The sequence below is a fragment of the Prinia subflava genome, chromosome 6 (assembly GCF_021018805.1).
Source record: "Prinia subflava isolate CZ2003 ecotype Zambia chromosome 6, Cam_Psub_1.2, whole genome shotgun sequence".
Lineage (NCBI taxonomy): Eukaryota > Metazoa > Chordata > Aves > Passeriformes > Cisticolidae > Prinia > Prinia subflava.
Genome location: NC_086252.1, coordinates 12,680,218 through 12,704,289, shown reverse-complemented (window position 1 = coordinate 12,704,289; position 24,072 = coordinate 12,680,218). Strand labels below are relative to the sequence as shown.

The 24,072-nt window shown below is 47.1% G+C and overlaps 2 protein-coding genes across 2 annotated transcripts; both read left to right on the top strand.

Annotated features, from left to right (window-relative positions):
• Window positions 1-17,784, top strand: LOC134551882 (transient receptor potential cation channel subfamily M member 8-like). Its single transcript, XM_063399866.1, has 15 exons — window positions 1-261; window positions 2,206-2,383; window positions 2,722-2,894; window positions 3,519-3,693; window positions 4,691-4,758; window positions 8,019-8,216; window positions 8,995-9,097; window positions 9,647-9,765; window positions 10,449-10,739; window positions 11,069-11,164; window positions 12,483-12,612; window positions 13,640-13,785; window positions 14,281-14,393; window positions 14,989-15,205; window positions 17,689-17,784. The coding sequence occupies exons 1-15, from the start codon at window positions 1-3 to the stop codon at window positions 17,782-17,784; spliced, it is 2,364 nt and encodes a 787-aa protein (XP_063255936.1).
• LOC134552043 (uncharacterized) lies at window positions 17,535-23,975 on the top strand. Its single transcript, XM_063400286.1, has 5 exons — window positions 17,535-17,780; window positions 19,408-19,494; window positions 20,814-23,038; window positions 23,316-23,372; window positions 23,659-23,975. The coding sequence occupies exons 3-5, from the start codon at window positions 22,663-22,665 to the stop codon at window positions 23,856-23,858; spliced, it is 633 nt and encodes a 210-aa protein (XP_063256356.1). The 5' UTR covers window positions 17,535-17,780; window positions 19,408-19,494; window positions 20,814-22,662; the 3' UTR covers window positions 23,859-23,975.
• The last annotated feature ends 97 nt before the right edge of the window (window positions 23,976-24,072 follow it).

The window sequence follows — 24,072 nt, the reverse complement described above, 5'->3', positions numbered from 1 at the left end:
ATGTACTTCACATATTTTTTGGTAGGCACGTTTCAGCTTTGCACCTACTGTGTTGTAAGCTGCTGTGTGACTGTACTGGGACAAAAAGTGCTTTGTTCTGTTGCAGTATTTCAGACTTCTCAAAGGCTAAATGTTCTTTCCTTAGGTTGTGTCTTCCCCACTTCCAACCTTGGAAATCAGTTCACGTGCCCTCAGTTGTTTCATGTGGACTCTCAAGGCCAGTGTGCAGATTTCAGAGCATACTTTGTTCAAACACTGCATGTAAGTCTCCTTATATGGAACAAAGTATGCTCCTCATCTCATTGGAATGTTGGCTGGAATCACATCTCAATTCCCCGTTCTCATTCCCTACACAGCAAGGCACCTGCTGCTCCTGAAGATTGCCAAGTATTTTCTGTTGATGTGCAGCAGGGAGGTGACCTAAGAATTGCTGTCAATTATCAGTGAGGGATGGGAGGTTTTATACCCTGCATTGTGCTTTGTAGGACAGATGAGTCCTAAAAAAATTTGAGCAGAAATGAGATGTGAACAGAGACCCATAAAGAGGTTTAAGGACAGGCTGAGAGAGCTGGGGGTGCTTAAACCTGGAGAAGAGAGGGCTCCAGGGAGATCTTCCAATGTCTAAAGGGCCTCCAGGAGAGCTGGAGAGGGTCTTGGGCCAAGGGATGGAGTGACAGGACAAGGGGAAGTGGCTTCCCACTGCCAGAGGGCAAGGTTAGATGGGATATTGGGAAGAAATTATTCCCTGTGAGGGTGGGGAGACCCTGGCACAGGGTGCCCAGAGAAGCTGTAGCTGCCCCTGGATCCTGGGAAGTGTCCCAAACCAGGCTGGATGAGGCTTGGAGCAGCCTGGGATAGCAGAAGGTGCTCATGGCAGGGATGGGACCAAATGACATTTAAGCTCCCTTCCAACCCAAACCGCTCTGGGATTCTATAAAATCTCACCTTCTCTAAGTCCAGCCTTTGAGCTCTTCATTTCTGCTGTGCTGCTTAGACCCCATAACATCCATGAGCATCACAGTCTCTGCATTTGAAGTTTTGGGAGCCCAAACCCCAAAATCACGGTCATTCCCTGAAAAATCACTCCCTGAATGATGGCCACGGTCTGGGAGCAGCATCCAGCAGTACCAGGAGACGGCACCATTGCACTGCGGAGGAGGGAGGTGCTGAGCAGAGGCGTTCACCCGCTGCAGTTTTGTCTGAGCTGACAGGTTTGCTGTGGGCAGGGCTGACCGGGTAATTTTCCCGGTAGCTCCCCCCTCTCCTACAGAGGATCCTCTCCAGAAGAACTTCATGTGGCTGAAGCTTCTTAGGGCAGAAGCTGTGGGAGTCCCTTAGCTCTCCTGTGTAGCTGCTGGAGCCTGCTCAGCATCCTCTGTGATTTCCTAGATGCTTTAACTCCTTCTGGGAACCTATCCTGGAACACATGAATGTTTTTATTTAAGTTCAGTTTCTCTTAGGTGGAGACATTTCCTCCTCAAAGTAATCCTTTCATTTTGCTCTCCTGCAAATTCTGGGCAATTGATACAAAATCCTCTATGATTCGGGTCCAAGTTATTCCTTTTCATCTCCTGATTTGGCTTGTGCAGCCACGAATGTCTTCCAAAAGTGATGAAACTGTTAAGAGGCTTTTGAATAGCAAAGCAAGACAAGGCCAGAGAAGCTTTTACATGGATGGAGACATGTTGAGTCCACCTGAAGCCAGTTTATCTCTCTTACGTGCTTCTTGGCATCTTTGTAGATTGTTAAAGCTTTACTACAAACTTGATGTTTTGTTTTGTGTTATACTTGAAGCACTGGAGTGGATATTTGTTGTGACAGGGACATCATTCACACGGAGCCTGGAATTTATTTGAGTAGTGTAATCAAAATAGAGCTGTCGTTATTAGTAGTTCACTTGCAACAATGATGCTGCCACTGGTTCATAATCTAAACTTTAAATAGCACTGTTGGAGTTAGTTGCTATAGTGGTGGCGTGTTCATCCTTGCAGAGTGAAGCTCAAGGTCACTGCTCCTGCCTTCTCTAGGGGAAGGATAAAGGTGCTTCAGAGGAAGAAAGAGGGATTTCATCATCACCTTGCCTTTTGTCTCCTGGCTGTTGGAGCGAGGCTGTACAGCAGAGAAGAAAATGCAATCCCTGGGTTGTTCCCAGCAGTCTCAATTTACCTCCTGCTGTATTTGTTCTCCTGTTTTCTCTCCCCCAAGTACATCTGCCTGTCGTGTGACACGGACTCAGAGACCCTCTACGATCTCATGACCCAGCACTGGCACCCGAAGATGCCAAACCTCGTCATCTCCGTCACCGGCGGCGCCAAGAACTTCGCGCTCAAGCCCCGCATGCGCAAGATATTCAGCAGGCTGATCTACATCGCCCAGTCCAAGGGTAAACACCGGCTTCTGTGCCTCTGTTACTTTACTGCTGCACAACAGGCGTGCAGAGGTAGCAGCTCAAAGGGTCCCTGGGGAAGCAGAGTGTTCACTTTGCTTCTGCTTGGCTGCTGCACTTGAGACACGTGCGACATTAATGGTTTAGACGTAGCAGGATTGGGATTTAGTCAGGGGATGCCTGTGGTAACATAAGATGAGTTGTGCACCATCTTTTTTGTGCTTAATTGAAGAATAAACCCCCCAGGTCACCAAAGGGGTTTGGGTTATGTCTTCAATGCCATGGGAGGGTGGGTGTTCGGCTGTGTTCCCCCAGGTGACTGGGCGTTGTTCCAGGAGCCTGGATTTTCACCGGGGGAACGCACTGCAGGCTGATGAAGTACATTGGGGAGGTGGTCAGGGACAACACCATCAGCCGCAGCTCCGAGGAGAACATGGTGGCCATCGGCATTGCGGCCTGGGGCATGATCTCCAACCGGGAACCCCTCATCCGCACGGCCGACAGCGACGTAAGAAACACAGGGTCGTGGAATCGTTAATGAGGTTTAAGTTAAGGTTGAACAACTTGGATTTCTAAGATCACCAGGTGCAGCTGTCAGCCCAGCACTACCACCACATTCGCCATTAAACCACGTCCTCAAGTGCTACATGGATGGGTTGGTGGGGAAAGAAGGAGGAGGCTCGGCCTCAAAACATTGGGAGCTCTTCCCAGAACAGGAGGAAAGTAAAAAGTTCTCATGCCCAAGTTAGTCACACACATCAGGCCTGCTGAGGAGGATTTCAGCTGTGCCAGATTTTGGCATGTCTGTGTGGGAGTTCAGCTGCTCTGCCTCCATGTCCGGCATTGCTTTGGGGAGTAACCTCTCCCATGGTTAGTCTAGCTCTGAAATCCCCATGCACTCCCCCACAGTAGGGATTCCCATGAGCTAAGGCACGTGGTACCTGCTGCAGCTGCTGTTTAAGATCTTCATTGACACTGCCATCCTGCCTGTCACATGCAGTGGGGTATCCCCCCCATGTCTCTTGTCCACTAAACATGATGGAACACATCTAAAAAATTGTCCTACCACATAAATGGGCTGGGTGTGTTCTTGTCCTTGAATCTCTGTCAAACGCTGTGCTGGTGCCCCTAGGGGAGCTACCTGGCCCACTACATCATGGATGACCTGAAGAGAGACCCCCTGTACTGCCTGGATAACAACAACACCCATCTCCTGCTGGTTGATAACAGCACCCACGGGCACCCCACAGTAGAGGCCAAAGTGCGGACCCAGCTGGAGAAGTACATTTCGGAGCGGGTCATCCCAGGTATCATCCTCCTCCTCCTCCTCCTCCTCCTCCTCCTCCTCCTCCTCCTCCTCCTCCTCCTCCTCCTCCTTCTCCTCCTCCTCGTGTCCGTGCATGCTTTGGGTCTGATCCACAGTGGTTTTCCTGGAATAAGAAAGTAGTGGCAGCATTCTGTGGTTGCTGAGCTGGAAGGGATCTGCGTGTTGACTGCAGTGGAGCTCTGTCAGGAGCGACTGCCCTCTGCAGAGCAACACCTTCCCTCATCTTCCCTTCTGTATGTCCTTTGTGTCACAGCAAATGCTTCATTTTAGCCACATAGCCCTTCCCTCCCTCACTCTTGGAAGCTGACCCTTCTATATACACCTCACATGTGACTGAATTCCAGGTAGCTGGAGCACAGTTTCACAGGAGCTGAAATTATGCTTTTCCCAAAATATTTATTTATGAGGGGAATTGAGCTGCCTGCAGCCTGCTGTTTAATAATTTCTCTTTCACCCACTTCTTTACCAAAGCGAAAAAAAGAAATCACAAGCCTTAGCAGCAAATTCTTTAAAAGCTTTTGGGCATGTTGTTGTTTGGGTTTAGATGAATGTCTCTCAAACACTAGCTCCTAGAGTTACAGAATTCTTACCTTTCTTTTACGATTGAAAATGTCAACTCAGAGGCTCTCTGTCTTGGGTTTGTGGTAAGAACCTTTCTCTGAAACTCAAAATGGTCAAAGGAGTGGATAATACAATAAAATTCCATTTTAAGGACTTCCAAGATAGCAAAAATTAGAATTTCTAGAAGGGAAAAGCTTCTGTTAGAGAAAGGTGTCTGAAGTCAGCTATGCAGAATGCTGGGCAAAACTGATTTTTTGTTAAAAACAGCTGTTAGTAATTCTGGCGAAATCAACAGCACACAAGTATTTGCATGAATGGCTTGGAATTTCTTTCACAACAACCTATTTTTCCTGAGTACAAACTGCATTAAATGATTTGATCTTTTCTCTTCTTTTTTCTTTTGGTATATTTTACAGAATCTAATTACGGTGGGAAGATCCCAATTGTGTGTTTTGCCCAAGGTGGTGGAAAGGAGACTTTGAAAGTAAGTTTATTTCTTTTGTTTCCAGGAATGGCAACAGGGATATTGCTCTAATATTGAGCACTGATTACTCCCAAAGAGACTTGATGAAGTAGACAGTGCTATTGTTTACAGAAATTTGCCTAGCACTTGCTACAGAAGGACCTTTTTTGCAATTTAAGCTTATGAAGTTTGTTCCTGTTAAAATTTCTGTGCAAAGTTTCTGCCTTGGGCTGACATCCTGGAAAAGTATTGGCTGGGGCAGTTCAGTTGTCTCAGTTTTTCCACATCACAGAATGTGAAGGGACATTAAAAACCACCTAGTTCCACCCCCTGCCATGGGCAGGGACACCTTCCACTATCCCAGGTTGCTCCAAGTCCTGTCCAGCTCAGTCTTGAACGTGTCCAGGGATCCAGGGGCAGCCACAGCTTCTCTGTGCACCCTGTGCCAGGACCTCAGCACCATCACAGTCAATCATTTCCTCCTAATGTAAATACAAATTCCTCCTCTTGTAGTTTAAAACCATACCCCCTTATCCCATCACTATCTGCCCATGTGAAAAGTTGCTCTCCCTGTTTCTTATAAGCCCCTTTAAGTACTGAAAGGCCACCTTTTAAATCTAGTTTAGCTCTAGACCTGGTTTGAATCTTGGCAGCTGAGTAGGGCAGGAGGGCTCTGCTGGCTCTAGACCCTTCTAAGCCTACACGGGGAAGGACCAGACATCATCTTCAAATGAATAACAAGGCAGGAGGATGAACAGAACAAAGAAGTTTCTTGAAACAGGATGTCTACGTGACGCTGAGGGAAGGGATAAAAGGAGATGACTTCTAAATCTCTCTTGGGATTAAAAACCAGGGTTGCTACTTGCCCATTCCCCTTGCCAGAGTGAAGATGAGTGGCCCGAGGGACCAAAGGGTTTTCAGAGTGAGGAGATGTGTAATCAGGCTGTGTGGGAAGGGAAGAGTAACAGTGAGGACAAGCTCTGACCAGCTACAGGAAGAGCTGATTTAGCCTGTACTAAAGAGCTGGGAAAGGGGCTGGATTTTGCAAGAGAGTAGGATGCAGCAAAAACAAAGTTTAAGCAGCATGATATTTATGATTATTTTGTTTGTGGATGTTACTTTGATACTTCCTGTTCTGACTAGAGCTGTTCTGTTACTGTCAAGGTTAATCAAACTACTTGGCTTGTCAGGAGGATAAACAACGTGATTTCAAAGCATGTTCTCTGCTACCACTTCCTTGCTGGTGTTAATCAATTGGTCTGAACCAGTGTGTGAAATTCCAGACCATTATCCCAGCCTCCCTGTATGTTTCCTGGGAGTTTGGTTCCATTCACCTGACGAATTTTATCTTTGCCCAGTGGTAGATGAATGCAGATGCAGTGTTGACCAGAGGGCCTGAGATGAAATGAAGCATCCATTCAGGTTTGAGAGGAAAGCTGTGCTCAAAGGGTTGTGTTGAATATGTCCATTTCCTTTTAGCTCCCAATTGCTGATGTTTGAGAAAGGATTTGACCATCACTGAAGGAGCTGACTGACTGCCAGGTGCTGTAGCTGTGCAGACTTGATTGCACATTTTGTTGGAGAGACCTCAAACCCACTGTTAAACAGTGATACATAGCTGCTTAAGCAGAATGAGTAAAAGCCTTGTTAAATCAAATGCATAATTCCTGGCAAGAGGTTCCTCTGGGAAGAAGCTGGATGGTGGTTCAGTTAAGGGTTCATGCCACTCTCTTGGTTATTTTATAGGATCATGATCACATTGAGGTTATCAGGAGGTTGGAAGAGACCTCTAAGATCCCAAAGTCCAGTGGTCAACATACACCATTATGTTTACCACGGAACCGTGTCCTCAGGTGCTGCATCCACACATTTTTTGAACACTTGAGGGATGATGACTTCCTTAAGCAGCCTGTTCCTGTCCTTGACAACCCTTCCAGTGAGGCATTTTTTGTGATATCCAACCTAAACTTCTTCTGGTGCAACTTGGGGCTGGTTTATGTCATGCTGAGTTTTTATTTCTCAGCGTTGTAAGTGCACTGAGATATCTGTGCCTGCCCTCTTGCTCATTTGTAGGTGAAATCTTTTCTCAAGGAGTAAATTGAGTCTCTGACCAGCCCAAATGACTCAGCAGAGTCCGTGGTGTGGATGTCTGTCCTTGCCATGCCTTGGTCTTAGCACTGCTGGCCAGGAAAGGCTCCCTCTTTCTCAGCTTCTGTGATTGGTGCATGATGACAAGAATCAGCATTAGCAAGGAAGAAGTAAAACTGTTCCAGGCTTCTGTTTTAAATTCCCTGTGATGTAAAACATGCACTTTAGCTGAACCCTTCTTCAGAAAACCACTTTCATCTAGCTGATAAGAAAAGCCTCCTTGCCTTTGTCAGAGACCTGCTCTCCAGTTGACAGAAGGAATGTGCACACGATTTTGATGACTCCAAGTTGATTATTTTTGTTCTCAAGAAACTCTCTTAGCTAATAGATGTTCTGTCTTTCCAGTGCTTGGTGATAACTTGCATCAACTTCCTTTGTACCATTTGCTGGCAGCCAGCTTATGCTGTGACTCTGTTCTCAGCGTAGTGATGCAAATGAAATCAGTCACTCCTACTGTGGTCTTTGCACCAGGAGGGTCAATGGTCCTTCCAGCATGATTTCAGCAGACTTTTGTCTTGCTATTAATCCACATACAATGTTGCTGTGTCAGAAATCAAGTGGCTACTTGGAGACTTTCAGTAACTTTCAGTAACTTTCCATGTTCTTGTGATACTATAGAAGTGATCTCTCAGTAAAACACCGATACTTCTGCCTCCAGCAAATACATCCAGAACCCTTGGTCTCAGCTGAGCAATGCTGTGCCATAAACCAGCTGTGAGTGTAGCTGAGCAGCAGTGTTGTGTGACCTGAATGCCATTTCTACTTGACAATGGTCCTGATCTGCTGATCCACTCTAAAACGGGGCAGTCTGATCTAGTGGAAAGTGTCCCTGCCCATGTCAGGGGGGAACAAATGTGCTTTGAGGTCCCTCCCAACACAAATTGTTCTGTGAGTCTATGAAAATTTGGCAGATGGTGATTTCTGACCCTCAGTCTCTGTGAGGCTCTCCACAGCCTTCTCTGATTAGATGGATGGTGCTTTAAAGAGTTGTCACTGGTAATGTATCAGTGGATAATAATAAAAATACTGCTGTGGACCATGGATTTCTTTTGTTATCTAGGCTTCCTTACTCAATAGCAAGGCTCTAGTGAGAGTCATGCTTCAAGTGCTCCCCTCTCCCTCTGTCTCCTTAGTCCATCAATGTGGCCATCAAGAGCAAGATTCCCTGTGTGGTGGTGGAAGGCTCTGGGCGCATTGCTGATGTCATTGCCAGCCTGGTAGAGGCTGAAGGCACTCTTGCTTCCTCCTGTGTCAAGGAGAGCCTGCTCAAGTTCCTGCCTCGCACCATTTCCAGGCTCTCAGAAGAGGAGACTGAGAGCTGGACCAAGTGGGTGAGTGTGGGGTGCTGTGGGAGGAGGGGAGAGGGAGCAGCTGGTGACTTCCAAGTCAAGGGTGTTGCTATCTGGTGATACCTATGGGGTGTGCTGGGCTACTTGTCGTGTTATACCTGTGCAGATTTAAAAAAAGGAGAATTCTGAATCTCCAGGGATCGGAACAAAAGTATTGGGTGGGCTGCAATCGAGTCAGCACGTGTCTGCTCATAGGAAAGCTCAGAAGGTTCCAGAAGGGTCTCTTCCCTGTGGAGCTGCTGAAGGCAGTGTTCCCTGTCTGGCCACATTCCTCACAGCTTCTGCTGAGCTCTTTTGGAGTGTACATAGTTGTCTTCTATGAGTTAAAACAAAATAAACTCTACAAAGCTTCATTATATGAGAAATTATCTGGTCTTAACAAAGCACAAGGAGGCAGAGACTGTTCTCGAACAAACAAAACTGCTCGACATAAGTTGAACATAAGCTGTCACAACCTTTTCTACTTTAAGAGTCGCTTCTAATTACTGATATTCTATCTTCTTGTTAAAGATGATCTGCATAGGGGAATCACAGTTATTTGCTGTATGTTCAGAGGATAATTAATGTTGTCCTTCGGTGACTTTTAAATCAAACTCATTATCTACTTCTATTTGGGCTTGTTTAAATTTGTTAAAACCCAAGACAGATGAGAAGCAGCTTTGCTACAATGCGGTGGCAAATTTCTTTTTAAAAGAATCTAGGAAATCTGCTACTAAACAGCCTTGATAGCTTTGAAACAGAACATTTCTTGTTTTTGTAGATCAAAGAAGTCCTTGAGAACCCTCATTTACTGATGGTGATCAAAATAGAACAAACTGGAGATGAAATTGTGAGCAATGCCATTTCCTTTGCCCTGTACGAAGGCAAGTAATTGTTTTTCTGGGTTTGTTTGGGGATTTAATAATAAATGGAAAAGGGATGGCTGTTTATTCTCTAGAACAGGTTTCCTTAGAGCAGTGCCATCTCCCTAGAGCTAAGCTCCTGCCACAGTGTGGAGCCTGTCTCCCTCTGAAGGGGTGTGGGCAGGCTAGAGCAGCAATGTAGGATTCTCAGTGTGGGCAAGATCCAAACCACGTAATTGGGAAGGCATTTTGGAGAGCTTTGGGGATGCTGATAGGGAGGGCCCATTGGGAATCCTGCAGAATCTCTCCTGTGTAGAGGCTGCAGGACTCTGAGCAGCCTGAAGGAAGCGTTGTGCTGATCTTGGTTGTGAGGTGTTCCTGGCAGCTACTTTGTGGCCTGTCTTGGACCAGAAATACATCCCTGAACCTCCAGCAGCCTCCAGCCCCCAGTTGGGAAGATGTGCATGAGTCTGGGGAAAGCCACTTGGAAGGAGTATTGTTCTGGTAGGGTGACAAGGAGAGATGATAAACATGCCTGGTCTTTACCCAGAGATTGTTCCTCATCTGCAGCTTTCAGCACCAACGAGCACGACAGGGATAACTGGAACGGGCAGCTGAAGCTGCTCCTGGAGTGGAACCAGCTGGATGTGGCCAGCGATGAGATCTTCACCAATGACCGAAACTGGGAGGTTCAGCCCCCTTCTGAGTGAGTGCAGGGAGCTGTGGGGAGGGACCCATCCCAACAGGAAGCACTGCCTCAGCTCCTCAGCCTCTGTGTTAAGAGCATTCTATTGCTCCTGCACTGACTGTCACATTCCATTCAGCCTGGAGAAGAGGAGGTCAGACCTCCTTGGGAGCTGCTGCTTCCTCACAAGGGGCAGCTCCCATCTCTGCTGTGACAGGGACAGGACCCCAGGGAACTGCTGGAGCTGTGTCAGGGCAGGGTCAGGCTGGAGATCAGGGAAAGGTTCTTCACCTACAGAGGGCTGGGCGCTACCCAGGCTCCCCAGGGAATAGGCACATTCCCGACCCTGCCAGAACTCCAGGAGCATTTGAACAACACTCTCAAGGATGCACAGGGTGTGATTGTTGGGGTGTCTGTGCAGGGCCTGGGCTTGGACTCCATGATCCTTGTGGGTCCTTTCCAACTCAGAATAGTCCATAAAGCCATGATCCGTCATTCCATGATGATCAGTGGTTGGAAAGGTGATTTGCCCGTGCCAAAAATGCTCTGGGCCATCCATCCAAGGCAATTGTGTATAGAAAAAACCCTGATTCTGATGAAAATGTGACGGTGACTGTGTGTCACGCCTTAGATAAGATTTACATGTCTCATGGCATCCCTAATGTTTACGTTTCCGTTTCTTCCTAGTCTGCTGACCTACAGGATGTGATATTCACAGCCCTGGTGAAAGACAGGCCCAAATTTGTCCGGCTCTTCCTGGAAAACGGCTTGAACCTGTGGAAGTTCCTCACCACAGAGGTCCTGAGGGAGCTGTACACCAACAACTTCAGCAGCCTGATGTTCAAGAACCTGCAGATCGCCAAGAACTCCTACAACGACGCCCTCCTCACTTTGGTGTGGAAGATGGTGGAGGATTTCCGGAGAGGTCTCAAAAGAGATTGCAAGAACAGCAAGGATGAGATGGAGATACAGCTTTCAGTGAGTGATGAGCAGTTTGATCCTGCTGTGAATGAGGTTATTTGGACTGCAGTGGTTAAAGCAGTAAGTGCCTTTTACACAAATATTCTTTATTGCCAGCTTCAGGAAAAACAGGGAGGCTGACTCTTCCTTGTCACATACAAGGCTTTGATAGAAACATCAAATATAACCTAACCCACAGTAGTGTGTGGCAGAGAGCTGAGAGAAGGGTTTGGTGGGGGGTGGCTGTGAAAGGAAGGAAGTACTAAAACAGGAGAGTCCAGGTTTGGATTTGTTCCAGTTAAAAAAATTTGGTGAGCTTAGGTCTGAGTTCTTGCTCTCTCTTTCAGGAGGAGTGTCCTATCACAAGGCACCCGTTGCAAGCTCTCTTTATTTGGTCAGTTCTTCAGAACAAGAAAGAGTTGTCCAAAGTCATTTGGGAGCAAGTAAGTTGAGTTCTTCTTTATTCCTCTTTGCAGGCACTGCAGTGGGGTTCTGTGTCTTTGATTTATTTGCCTTCAACGGTTCCACATTGTCTTAGTTTGGAAAGACAGGTATCTGTCAGGGAAAACTGGATTTTCCCTTGGAATGGAGAATGTAAAACCCCCTCCCTCCAAATTATTATAATTTTGCAATTAGGAGCTTTCAGGCAAAAGTATATGAATAGGAATAACCGTTCTTTACTAGGAATATTAAAAAGGCAAATGCAGTAATACAAAAAAACAAGCAAGCAAACAAACCAAAGTCCTAGAAAATCCTGACAGAGTCAGAGATACGACCTGACACCCTGTTCAGGGTGTTGGAAGCAGTCCAGATAAGTCCTCCTGGAGTGACAGATGTGATTCTGTTGGAGTAGAGATGATCCTGTGGACAGGATTCAGTGGTGGTGAGATGAGTCTGGCCTTCCTCTGGGAATCCAGTGGGAAAGAGGATGCCTGAGGTCTCTGGGTCCCCATTTTTATCTGGCTAGGGAATGGTTAGCTCCTCTCCACTGGGTAGAGCATGTCCCAATCTCCCAATGGATGATGTAATGTGTCATGTCACTGATGAGCCTTAATGGCCCATTAACAGAAGATATCCGCCGGAGGGTGGACAGTGGTGGAAGAGATCAGAAACACTGCCCCACCTGGTTTTAACAGCTGGCCCATTATCAGAAGGCATCCGCCCCCCTCCCCCCTGGGGTTACAACAGAGAAAGAAAAAAAAAACATCCCCCAACTGCTTGCTACAGATGAAACAGAATACACTTTTTTTTTGGTTACATAACCCAAGACACATATCCAACTTCAAACTCAAGAGATAATTGCTAGATGACTCTCAGTAGGTTTTATATCGCCCATTTTGTGTCTGGGTGTGGATTTGATACTTCCATTTCCTAAGGCTATGTGTGAGGCAGCAGTCCACATCCATTGTATGTTGTCATCTGTGCTCAAGCTGGGATGCCAAGTTCCCACCCATTGCACAGCATGGATGGGTTCTGATTCCAGGTCTTTGATTGAAATCAAATTTCTAATTTGGATTAGACAGTAATTTAATGATTGTAGATTCAAATAGATCATTCTGTCCTGGAAACTGAGAAACTGCAAAATGGAGGATAATTTTTAAAGACTTCCACCTGGTGTAGTGAAAGGTGTCCCTGGCTGTGGCAGGGGGTTGGGATGAGATGGTCTTTAAGGTCTTTCTCAACCCAAATCATTGTGGTTTCAGGATTCCACAATCATGTTCCCTTCTCGGAGGGTTTTGCATGACTCTTCTCTCTCTACAGACCGGAGGCTGTACTTTGGCAGCCCTGGGGGCCAGTAAGCTCCTGAAGAGCATGGCCAAGGTGAAGAATGATATAAATGCTGCTGGTGAGTCTGAGGAACTCGCTAACGAGTATGAGACAAGAGCAGTAGGTAAGTGCCTGCTCTGTGAGTCCTTTAGAAATTTAGTGGGAAGATTCAGAGACCAGGGAATTAAAAACTAGATAATACAACATTAAATACATTTGTATGTCAACATGGGATTTTACTGCTTGGAAATTCCTTCCCCATCATTTGTTCCTGGTAGAAATTTTGTGTCCCGTCTTAAGAGCTTGGCTTCAAAAGTTTTGTGAAGTGGGTTTTTGTTTTAGGTGGAGAATCTCTTTCATGGGGAAGAAAAACTACTTAGCTCTACTGGCAAGGCTGAAGAAGGGTGCTCACAAACTGGAAGGAGAATATGGAAAAGGGGAAACTTTCCACAAGAGTACTGCTAGTATTCAGGATTGGGAAAAACTAGCCTTAAGATTAGTGGGAGTACTTTTGGAGAGTGAGAACAAGTTGCAGGTAAAAAGTAGATTGTTGATTCTGACTTTATAAGGACCAGCTCAAGGCTGTGCTGGAAATATCTTGCTTATTTCCAGAGAGTGTCTCCTATTCCACAAAGGAAAAGTTGCTTAAATAGACTTTTAAAAAGGCGTCTACATCCCGCAGGCCTGATGATTTAGCAAGACACTAAGTAGTGAACAGGTGAACAGTGCATTTCCCAGTGAAAAAACATCAGATTCTAACTCTTTCAACCCTCCTGTTAATTTTGGACAGACTATAATTCATTAGATCAATGCCAAATGGAATTTAAGAAAAGAGGATGAAACAAGTAGATTTACTGAGTCATTTAAGGAGAAACTCACATTTTTTTACTCAATTTTTTAGTGCAGAACTAAATGCTGTCTGTGTGATGTAGTGTTAGAGTTTTCCATCCACACATGAATTCTGTATCCAAAGTTGAAGATGTGCAAGTGGGACTGCAAAGGGATGCACTGTCATTCTGCAGTGCTGAAAACGTGAAAAGGGTTCTTGTCTACATGCGTTGATACTACAAATATTACACTGAAGATAAATTCACCCAAGTTGGTGGGAAATTGAAGTTGGTGCTCAGTGTGGAGCTGCCTCTTTCTTCCAGAGCTTTTCACCGACTGCTACAGCAATGACAAAGACCTGGCTGAGCAGCTGCTGACTTATTCCTGTGAAGCCTGGGGAGGGAGCAACTGTCTGGAACTGGCAGTGGAAGCCAGAGACCAGCAGTTCATTGCCCAGCCAGGGGTGCAGGTAATGGCACTGAAGGGAAGGTGAACGTGAACCTTTTGTGCTCTGACAGGAGGTGTGGCTCCTCTACCCACACACGTAAATCAGGAGGAAAATAATCAGGAGGACTTGGGGCTGTAAATCCTAATGAACTGGATAATAAAGACTGCCTGAAGTGCTTCCTGCTTTGGGCATGCACAATGTGGATGTAACACCCAGCATGGATGAGCATTGCAAATAATGCAGTGGTTTATAAGTGTTTTATCAATCAGGTCAAGTCCTGCTCAGCCTCATTTTTAACTCCTCATCACGTAGATGGAGAATGGCTGCCCTAAGGAGCCAGCACGCTGTTACTGATGCAAAAAGCTTTCTGTTTTGTTGAAACAGAAATCTCTAGTTTTTTGATTGAAATCTCAAAGTTTGGGGCTTATTTTTACCAAATCAAATGTTCTAAAATAGCATTCTTAGGTTATTTTGTTGCTGTTAGACCAAGTGAGGGTGTTTCCTTCTTCCCTGCAGAATTTCCTTTCCAAGCAATGGTATGGAGAGATTTCAAGGGACACTAAGAACTGGAAGATTATTCTGTGCCTGTTCTTTTTCCCTTTAATAGGCTGTGGTTTCATCTCATTCAAGTAACCATCTGACTTTTCATTAGTGGGAAAATTTTTCAGAGGGAAAGCAAGCTAATTAGTTGTAGAATCTTAGGGCAAATCAGGCTGGGTGGCAATGATCCAATCCCGCCCTGTGCTCAGACAGGGCCAGCTGGAGCAGGTTGCCCAGGACTGTGTCCAGTTTTGGGTATGTCCAAGGGTGGAGACTCCACAGCCACTCTGGGGAAGCTGTTCTAGTGTTCAGTCAGTCTTACATAAAGGTATTAAAAAGCCGAATGAGCTTTTGACAGTTTGTGTTTCACTCTGACCTTGGATTTGAGATCACAGAATCACAGGATGATTTGGGTTGGAAGGGACCTTAAAGCTTATCTTGTTCCAGCCCCTGCCATGAGCAGGGACACTTTCCACTATCCCAGGTGTCTCCAAGCCCCAATCCAAGCTGGAAGATGCACCAGTTTACTGGCGTGCCTGAGGGTAGTGGACTCAGGGTGTCTTTACCTCTAAAGTAACATCCTGAGCTAGACTTTGCATACTTCTCACTTCTGCTTCGAAGAACCAAATGTTTCCATGTGTAAAAGCTATGCTTTGAGACCTTTTCCCTCTCTTAATTCCTCAGGAAAAAGCCTGTGGAGAAGAGTAAGAAACTCTTCTTGTATTATGTGTCTTTCTTCACCTCCCCCTTTGTGGTCTTCTCCTGGAACGTCATCTTCTACATCGCTTTCCTGTTGCTCTTCGCCTACGTGTTGCTCATGGATTTCCAGAAGGAACCCACGGCCCTGGAGGTCATCCTTTACGTGCTGGTCTTCATTCTGCTTTGTGATGAAGTGAGACAAGTAGGCAGCGCTTGCAGCCCCAGAGAGTTTAGTGTTAGAGCCACAGCCTTGCGGTTTTTCCCCTCCAAGGCAGTGCAGGCTGGTGCTCGGGGAAACCACTTCCTAGCAGAGATGCTCAGGGCTCAGTGAGGGATTTTTTTCCTTTGATGTTTAATTCCTGCTTGTGCCCCTGTAGCTGAGGTATCTGTGCACCAAGAGGATAAGCTGATGCCAGTGCAGATGTTTCCCAGGAATGCTTGGTTTGCCAAGGTAGTTGATAACAAAGGGTTCGATTTAGCCCATTTATCTTGGTGCATACCTTTAGATTAAGTAATTCCTTCCTCTCCTCTCTACATTCCACCCCCTTTCTTTTTTATTTTACCAATAAGCCACATATCTTTATGCATTTCTATTTATCTTTCAATATTCTCTACAGTTCTTGCTGGTTTAGTGCAGAATCAGGGACCAGCTTTGGGTTACCTGTGGTGTGGGAACAGCAGGTGGGACTGCCTTTATAACCAGCCACTTAGCTGGTATCTTCTCCTCACTTCACATGAAATGTGGTGGGTTTTGGACAAGCTGGTCTCTGCCAGTCTGTGTTCAGAGCCGTGGGAGGATGCTGGGGGAGTCAGAGGAGCAGTGGGTGTGTGGGTTTTGTGCAGTGCTGCTTTCTGACTCCCCTGTAAGGCCCGAGTTGCCTCATGAGTGTTTGTGGCTGATCTGCTGGATCATCCCACCCTGCAGTAATGGTTTTTACATGAGCTCAAATGACAGTTCTGATGCTGCTGTTACTGGGGTCTTTTCCCATTTCATTAGTCAAGGTGGAACCCTGTTTATGGCAACTTTACTTGCTAAGAAAATGGGGGAAAAGTCGGAGACTTTTTTTGCCATGAAAACACTAATGGAGTGTTTGTTTCTGCTGATTTAGGTTCTGGTGTCTCTGGACCTGTCCTTGCACATCCTGTATACCCAGCAAAAGTCCTGGGGAAAACCTTAGGGATAGAAACCTTATTTTCCTAATAATGTCCCTTTTTCTCACTACCCTGAGCAGGTAGAACTGCTGCAATTCCCATTAGTAACTGGTGGCAAGACTGTACCAATTTGGCAGTGGAGGCAGCTAAAACAGAGACTTTATTGAAGATTTAAAGTTATTTCAAGCCAGTGTTCTGGCTGTAGAGCTGTTTTCCTGAGGAGGAGAAATGGAGCAGAGAGCAGAGCGGTGTTCCAGTCCTCTAAACTTCTCAGGGAAGTTCCTCCCTGGCTTCCGCTTAGACCATGTGTGTATTGGTCTCACTCTGCATCAAAATTGTTGCTTATATTAAAAAAAAAAAAAAAAAAAGGAGAGAGAGAGGTATCTCAGATTTTGTTTTCACATCCAAGGCAAAGTAAGAGCAGCTTGCCTGGGGTCCCACTGTAGTTGCTGCAGTTGGATAACTGGCTCTGAGGAGAAACCAGCTCTTGGTCAGGAACAGTCTCTGAACTGGAGGCCACTGGCTCAGCCCTGCTTTCACTTCTGGTGGTCCCAGGGATTTGTAAGTAGCTAGAGCTGCTCCCAGTCCTGTTTAGCCATAGTGAAATTGGAGAGGCCTTTTCCCTGCTGTCTCCTTAGCCACACGGAGGTAGCCTCCAGCTAGGTGAGTGGGTAGACTGGTGGGGTGTGAAGGAAAGACCTGTTTTCTCCAGTGCAGAAGGAATGTGGACAGAACCTCTGTTCCACTTCACCTCTCAGCAGTGGGAACTGCTTGGAATTCGGAGGACTGACCTGCTCTTCAGTCCCAGATGTTTGATTTAGGGAGCTACTGGGCAGAGACAGCACCTAGGAGAAAACTCCCTTTGATTTCTGTTTCCCATAGAAGTGGTAAGGGCAGAATTGCCTTCCCTGGATATGCCATTCAGAGGTTCACTGAGCAGTACTCTCTGAAGCTTTGATTTTGTCAATGAAAATTGAAATTTAAAAGAATAATGATTGGGGATACAGTTTATTTCTCCAGGCCTGGTGGAGGTTTGTCCTGATTAAGCTTCTTGTCCTTATGAGTCACCTCTGAATTGACTCCAGAAATTGGTTCTTGCACAGACTTTGGATCTGAGCTGCTATGCTGGCCAGTCTGGGAGTGAGCAGGGATTCTCACCAGACTTGCAATTCAGAAATAAAGAGCTATGTCATTAAAAGGATAAATTAAATCTACATCTTGGATCCAAAGCCTGTGCATGTAGCCGGGCAGACTAGTGAAATGAGCTCTGTGAAGGGAGAGAAGCCAGGATGCATCAGCTACACTTAAACTGTGACATCCCTTCCCCTCCACAGTGTTTCCTGAGTCACACCAAGAGCCAAAAAAACAGGTTGCCAGTAACTTGTGGCATTGCTGGATACATTAAACCCCTCATTCTGGGGAAATTGAAAGCCACCTGATCTCTGTTGTTAACTATTGTGTGACAAAAAAAAGTTAATTGAGCAAGGAAACTGTGCCGTGTGGGGGTTACTTTCTGTTCCTTTTCCTTCCCAGGGGTACATGAATGGCAGCAAGTATTTCTCAGACCTGTGGAATGTTATGGATACCCTTGCAGTCTTTTGCTTCATAGCAGGGATTGTGTTCAGGTGAGTAGTGCCTTCTCTTGTGTCCATGGTACGGCTTTGCTTCCTTGGTGGGTTTTGACTACAACTGGTAATGAAATTTTGGGGAGCAATGTGTTCATGAAATTGCCTTTTTGAAGGCCCCAAATACTGATAAGTGTTGACTTAAAAAAAAGTCAGTCAGGAGATATTTAGGATTTTCTGTGGCTCTTGTTATTGAGTATTTAGTATGACCACCTGGGCTTTGTGTTACTTTTAAGAGGACTGTGATTATTCCTACAAGAGCCTAACAATGTCATTATCTCCTAGAAGCTGTTTTACACAATGGGGTGAGTTAAAAACCATAGCAAAGTGATGGAAAAACATTTTCCAAAGCAATTACTCAGTCAGCTGTAACTTAGTCCTTGTTGCCTCAGTGCAGTGGAGCAGTTGTTGCACTGTGGTGGTTTGCGAGGGCTGTGGGAGTAGCTCCAGGTACAAGTTTCTTGGCTGTTAATAGCTGTTAATAGACAGGAATGTAGGATGTGTAGTGATTAGGACAAGAGGGAATGGTTTTCAACTGAGAGCAGGGTTAGATGGGATAATGGGAAGAAATTCTTGGCTGTGAGAGTCGGGAGGCCCTGGCACAGGGTGCCCAGAGAAGCTGTGGCTGCCCCTGGATCCCTGGAAGTGTTCCAGGCCAGGTTCGACGGGGCGAGGAGCAGCCTGTGTCCCTGCTCACAGCAGGCATGTGGAGCACAGTGAGCTGTAAGGTCCCTTCCAAGCCACAAGAGCTTCATCTTATGCTGGATAATAAAGCAAAAAGACACTTGCTTAGCACTGGAAGAGTGCTTCTCAGTATTCCTTACAGGATGGACTAGAATAAAAGTAATTTCCATCCTAGAGTAAAACTGCACCCTTTGGCTGTTTAACAGGCCCATGAAACACCGCTGGGAAGAAGGGGTGTCACACACTTGAAACATTTCCTTCCCAAAGATGTCTGTCAAGTTTGGATTCTGGTGCTGTAGGCATGGGATAATTAAGCAATATAAAGCTACTAATCTAGCAGAGAGCACATGATGAGCATTGTCATACGAATAACTTTTTATGACTGTGATGCTTAAAAGACCTTCACAATGGGTATCTTCTGAGGCTTGACTGAATTACATATTTGGCGACTGAATTACATATTTGGCCTCTGAAGTGGGAAGTGGCTTTGGGATGAAAAAAAGACTTTTGAGAAGTTCACAGGTGAAAAGACCCACATACATTTCAGTGTAAGTATTTTGATAGCTGTCAGATAATTTAGATTGCAAAATAATAGCTGCCTTCCCAGACTGAAAGGGAAATGGAAAGCAAGTCTGTGGCTAGTGATGCTGCTCTTGAAACTGAAAGGAGATCTGCCAACCTTAATTCTCTCCTGAAAGTACATAGCCATCCCTTGCTTTTCTCTTCTGGTAACTGCTGGCTAACTTGCTGAGATACAGAGGTGTCAGGGCTCGCTGCATTAATTGCCCTGATGAACTCTGTAATTGGGAGTGTCCTTTTGAGCACTCTTGCATTTGGTGTAATATTTGAAGAGGCAAATGTTACTTGTTACTTATGTTACTCATTAGCATTGCTTTCCTTCAGCTAGATGGACTTGACAAAAATAACCATCTTTTTTTTTAAGCTCTCTGATTTGAAAGGCCTTCTGAAAGAGATTTCCTGTAAAATTAAATGAGTGCAGCTGAAATCCAAGAGCAGCTACCAAAGCAGGGTAAGCCCTCTGGAAATCCATTCTCTGCCTTGAAAAAGTTACCAGTATTTGTGGTGTTAAATTGGTGTGTCTTTGAAAGAAGAGTTAGTCTTAATTGTTGATGCTTGCATTCATACTGTCTGATATTGATTGGGAAAGAAAGGAGACCCAAATTTTCTTCCTCATTTGCGTCCTTCCTTCTGAAAAATACAGTCTTCCATCTGGGGTTTCTGTCAGTTTTTGGCACAGTTTGAAATACTTGTTTTGCTCGCTTGCCTTTGAAAAACTGTGAGTAACCCAAGGTTTAGTTTTCTTTGTGTTGGAGGCTCCCTAGAAAATGAGGAGCTGCTTTGGTGGATCCCTACCCTTGGTACCTTTTAACTCTGAAGAGCAGGCAACCCAAATAGAAAAGACAGAAGTGAGGGCAGGAATAAGGTTTATTTTCCCACTGTTAAAGTGGGGCATTAGGCTGGATTGCTGCACTCTTCCTCTGTCCTGTACAATAAGCTGCAGCACAAAGAGCTGACCCAAAGCCTCCATCCAGGTGAGTGTCTGGTCGTGAGCCTTGTGTCCTTTTGCCTCCAGTTTGGAGGAAGAATTGGCTTGGAGCCAAAAGTGGGATGTGAAAGGCAGACAGAATACTGATGGATGCAGACAACACTCCTATCTTTAGAGATGGCAGGTTAAGAAGTGTAACTGTTAAGTGAGATAACCAGGAACAACTTGATCAGCCTGGGCATTAGGGCCTGGCTCCTTCTTCCACGGAGAGGTTTTGTCCAAGAGAACTTAAACCTGTGCCAAACATTCCCTAGTCAGCTCACTGTTTTCCTGGGAGAACTGAATATTTGCTGGACCTCAGTTCCATTTCGTCATGAATGACTTGCAGCCACCTAATTAAATCCACAAGAACTGACAGTTCCTGGGCTAGTTCTGAGATGCGCTGGACTCCAAGTTGCCTGAAAAATAGGCTGTAGAATAGTGGAACTCTGGAGGCCATTTAGTCCAATGCTGCTCAAACAACTCCAGCTCAGATCAAAGGGAGCTGCAGTGCGGCTGCAAAAGAGGTTGTAATTAGATACAGTGGGGCAGCCTGGGGACAGGGGACAGCGATTTATGATGGAGCTCGTGGAAAGGGACCTCTCATTATAGACCCTGGAATACAAGACTGGTTTGGGTTGGAAGGGACTTAAAGCTCATCCAGTTCCACCCTCTGCCATGTGCAGGGACACCCTCCCCTGGACAGAGCATCCAGTCACCTGAGCTGATGTGGTGAGGATGAAAGCAAAGCCTTGAGGTGGGCTGGGAGCCCTACTTTCCAATTCTTTCTGTTGCTCACACAGGTACCAGTTCACAAAGAAGAATTGCTCGGAGCTGGCAGTAACCCCCAAGCAGGCGGTAATGGAGGCACCAGAGTGTCACTGTCTCTCAGCAGGAGCCAGCAGGATTTTCTTGCTATTTTTATTTTTGTTGATCAAACAGCCCTTTCTGCTTCTTGCAAAGCTGTGGTCAAACAGGAGATGACTGCTTATCTCCTGACATGATTCCTGCGTTACCCAAACTCCTATTCTCATCTGCCCTAATGTCCAGTGGCAGCAATTAGTCCTTGTAGCCACTGTTGCAAAGCACTCCTATTTCCAGGAGTAGTTCTCTGCTGTTGTCTCTTGGCTTTTCCGTTTCACTGAAAGGGACCTGTTCAAGGGTTTCCTTCAGATACTAATTGCTCGTCGGAATGAATCCTTCTCCCTTCCCTAGCCATCCTCACTTGCCAGATCTCACTTGTTCCTTGCATGGGCTGTCTGTGAGACCTGCTGGTGTCTGGAATGCTGGCGTGCCAGAATGCAGTAGATTTTGGCATCATTCCCCCACAGGAAAGCCTTTGTCCAACCCTGCATCCCTATTTCAGACTGTTCATGAACATTGTGGACTTCTTCCTACCCTACCTGGAGCCGTGCAGAAGTTCAGCTATTACAGCCCTGCATGGGAGAGACTTGAATTCATCTAGGAAGTGTTTCCAAAGGCCTTGTGTGCAATCCTTGCTTGGTTTCTTTAGTAAAAATTTGTATCCTGGGAATGTTGGAATTCATTTGACTTTTCCATCATGTGTTTGCTGATGTTTGCATTTGGAAATGGAGAAGAGATTGTTCGAAGCTTTAAAGAAAGCAATGCTTGATATGGTGAGGTGGTCCTTTGTGCTTTCTGTCTAAAATAGCAGCTGAATTTTGTCCCAATTTGTGTAGTATAACTCAGGGCACAGCCAGCTGAAGGCACTACAAATGACATTGATTTACATGCCAAAGCCTTGTATCAGTCTTCGTTCCCAGTGTCAAGGAATCATGGAATCATAGACTCTCCAGAGCAGAAAGGACCTGCAAGGATCATGGGGTCCAACCCCTGACCCTGCACAGACACCCCAACAATTCAATCCCCGCCTGTGCATCCCTGAGAGCTCCTTGGGCTCTGTCAGCCTGGGGCCCTGCCCATTCCCTGGGGAAGCCTCTTCAGTGCCCCAGCACCCTCTGGAAGAAGAACCTTTTCCTGATCTCCAGCCTCAGCCTGCCCTGAAACAGCTCCAGCTGCTCCCTTGGGTGCTGTCCCTGGCCACAGAGAGCAGAGATTGGAGCTGTCCCTCGGGAAGAAGATGTAGGCCATGCTGAGATCATCTCTCTCTTCTTCCTCCTCTTCCCCAAGCTGAACAAGCCAATTGACCTCAGCTGTTCCTCATGCAGCTTCCTCTCTTGTTCCCTCATAATCTTCAAGCCCTTCATGCCCTTCTCTACAAGCTTGATATCTTTATGATAGTTTCAGAAAGGTTGTTGCTCTTTTCTCCCTGCATCTCATGATGCAACTGTACTGTATGCTGTGCCTGACATCATCCTGGGGTCATGAAAGTTTCTAAATGAGCTTGGCTTCCATTAAATCACATGGCAGTTAGCTTGCATCATAAATCCTTGCGATAAGGTTCTTTTCCGGAACTTATTTTTCCCATATCGTTTGTATGCCTTGGATGTGAAAGTTGTGGGTTTAGTTCACTCCTTCCCTACAAAAAACCTACAGTGGATGCCTGTATCTCTAGAGATCTGCTCTCTTGAAAATGTGTGAATGTAATGACAAATCATGTTCTGTAAGGTCTAAATTCTGGAGTGAGTCTGTGTCCACTGCTACACCCAGAGGCGCCAGCCTGTGCCCCACATGCTGCTCCCTTCCCTGGGCCGCAGGTCTCTTCTCCAGTCTCCTGTGGCCCCGAGCCGGGTGCCAATGGAGCCCTGGCCCAGCAAGGCTGTGGGGTGGCACCGCAGCTCCCCGGACAGCAGCCGGCCCTCTGCCCCCTCCAGAGCCCGGCAACAGCGGCTGCTGGCCGGGCCTCAGGGCTGTGCGGGCAGGGGAGGCCGGGGATGGGCACAGCGAGAGCCCGGCCGAGGGGCTGAGCCCGCGCCAACTCTTCCCTCCTGCCGCTCTCTGCAGTTGGAAGGGGACAGGAGCCGAGCGGCCGAGCACCTGCGCCGGGCCCTGCCGTACCTGGAGAACCCACAGCAGCCCCTGCGAGCGGCGGCCATCAGGTTCCTGGGTGAGCCACGAGCCCGGGCTCCCTCCCCGGCCCGCCGCAGCTCGGCCCCAGCCCCGGCTGCTGCCCCGGCAGCGGCCTCCGGGCCCGGCGCCGTGGAGCCCCGCCTGGCCTCGGGGCTGCTGCCGCCCTCTGGCAGCCGTGCCCGCCCCTGGGCGGTGGGAAGCGGCAAGGGCCCGGGCTGAGCCGTGCCGGGCCAGGAGGCCGTGGGGCCACAGGCTGGCAGCGCCGCTGGCACGGAGCTGTGGCGCTGGGGCCGTGACAGGCTCTGTGTTCCCAGGGATCGCCGGGCGGAGACTGAGGGGGCAGCAGGAAGAGCTCCAGCTGATCTCCAAAGGTGAGTGAGGGCAGCGGGTGTCAGCGGGCGCTGGCGGGGGAGCTGCAAGCCCTGGCGTTGCTACGGAGGGCTCTGCCCCCTGTGTAGACGAGGGGTGGCTTGGGCAGAGCACAGGGAGATTTCAGGGACACGTGAGAGCTTCGTGGCCAGGAAATTTGGGCTGATCCCATTGGTGCCTGCTCCCTCCTGGCCATGGCAAGAGTGGGCTGGGATGGTCCTGGCAGGTGCCTCTTCTTGGGTCCCTGCAGCTCCAGGATCTGAACGTGGCTCTGTTCCTCTCTTCCAGCCATTGAATGCCTGACAGAGGACATAAGCGGTGCTGTGTCAGACCTGGCATACGAAACGTTGTATATGCTCCAGGCAACACAGAGTGGGAGATACTCCGTGTTCCAGAGGCTGCAAGATCAGCTGCGCAGGGCTTGGAGAACACGGCCCCGACTGTCAGGCCTCAGCTGGCTGCGCTGCCGGGGCTCTGCAGAGCGCTAAGCCAAGACACTGTGTGTCTGCTGGGGCCACCTGAGGCAGCAGGGACTTTATCTTCAAGACTCCTCTTTTCTTCTTGTTGTTTTTCTGTAGTTTATAAATATAGGATGTGTTATAATACCCAGACTACAAGGAGATTTCTTTTGCTGCCCAGGGTGTGCAGGGTATAAGGGAAGAGGGGTGCTTGTGCTCAGCAAGCTGCCCAGGCGTGCAGTCT

Excerpts from the sequence above, each read along its gene's own strand:
- LOC134551882 (XM_063399866.1), top strand. The coding sequence starts at position 1 with ATGTACTTCACATATTTTTTGGTAGGCACGTTTCAGCTTTGCACCTAC. Across the intron at positions 11,165-12,482 it reads CCAAAGTCATTTGGGAGCAA|ACCGGAGGCTGTACTTTGGC; the intron begins GTAAGTTGAGTT and ends CTCTCTCTACAG. Across the intron at positions 14,394-14,988 it reads TGTGGTTTCATCTCATTCAA|GAAAAAGCCTGTGGAGAAGA; the intron begins GTAACCATCTGA and ends TTAATTCCTCAG.
- LOC134552043 (XM_063400286.1), top strand. The coding sequence starts at position 22,663 with ATGCTGCTCCCTTCCCTGGGCCGCAGGTCTCTTCTCCAGTCTCCTGTG. Across the intron at positions 23,039-23,315 it reads GGCGGCCATCAGGTTCCTGG|GGATCGCCGGGCGGAGACTG; the intron begins GTGAGCCACGAG and ends CTGTGTTCCCAG. Across the intron at positions 23,373-23,658 it reads GCTCCAGCTGATCTCCAAAG|CCATTGAATGCCTGACAGAG; the intron begins GTGAGTGAGGGC and ends CCTCTCTTCCAG.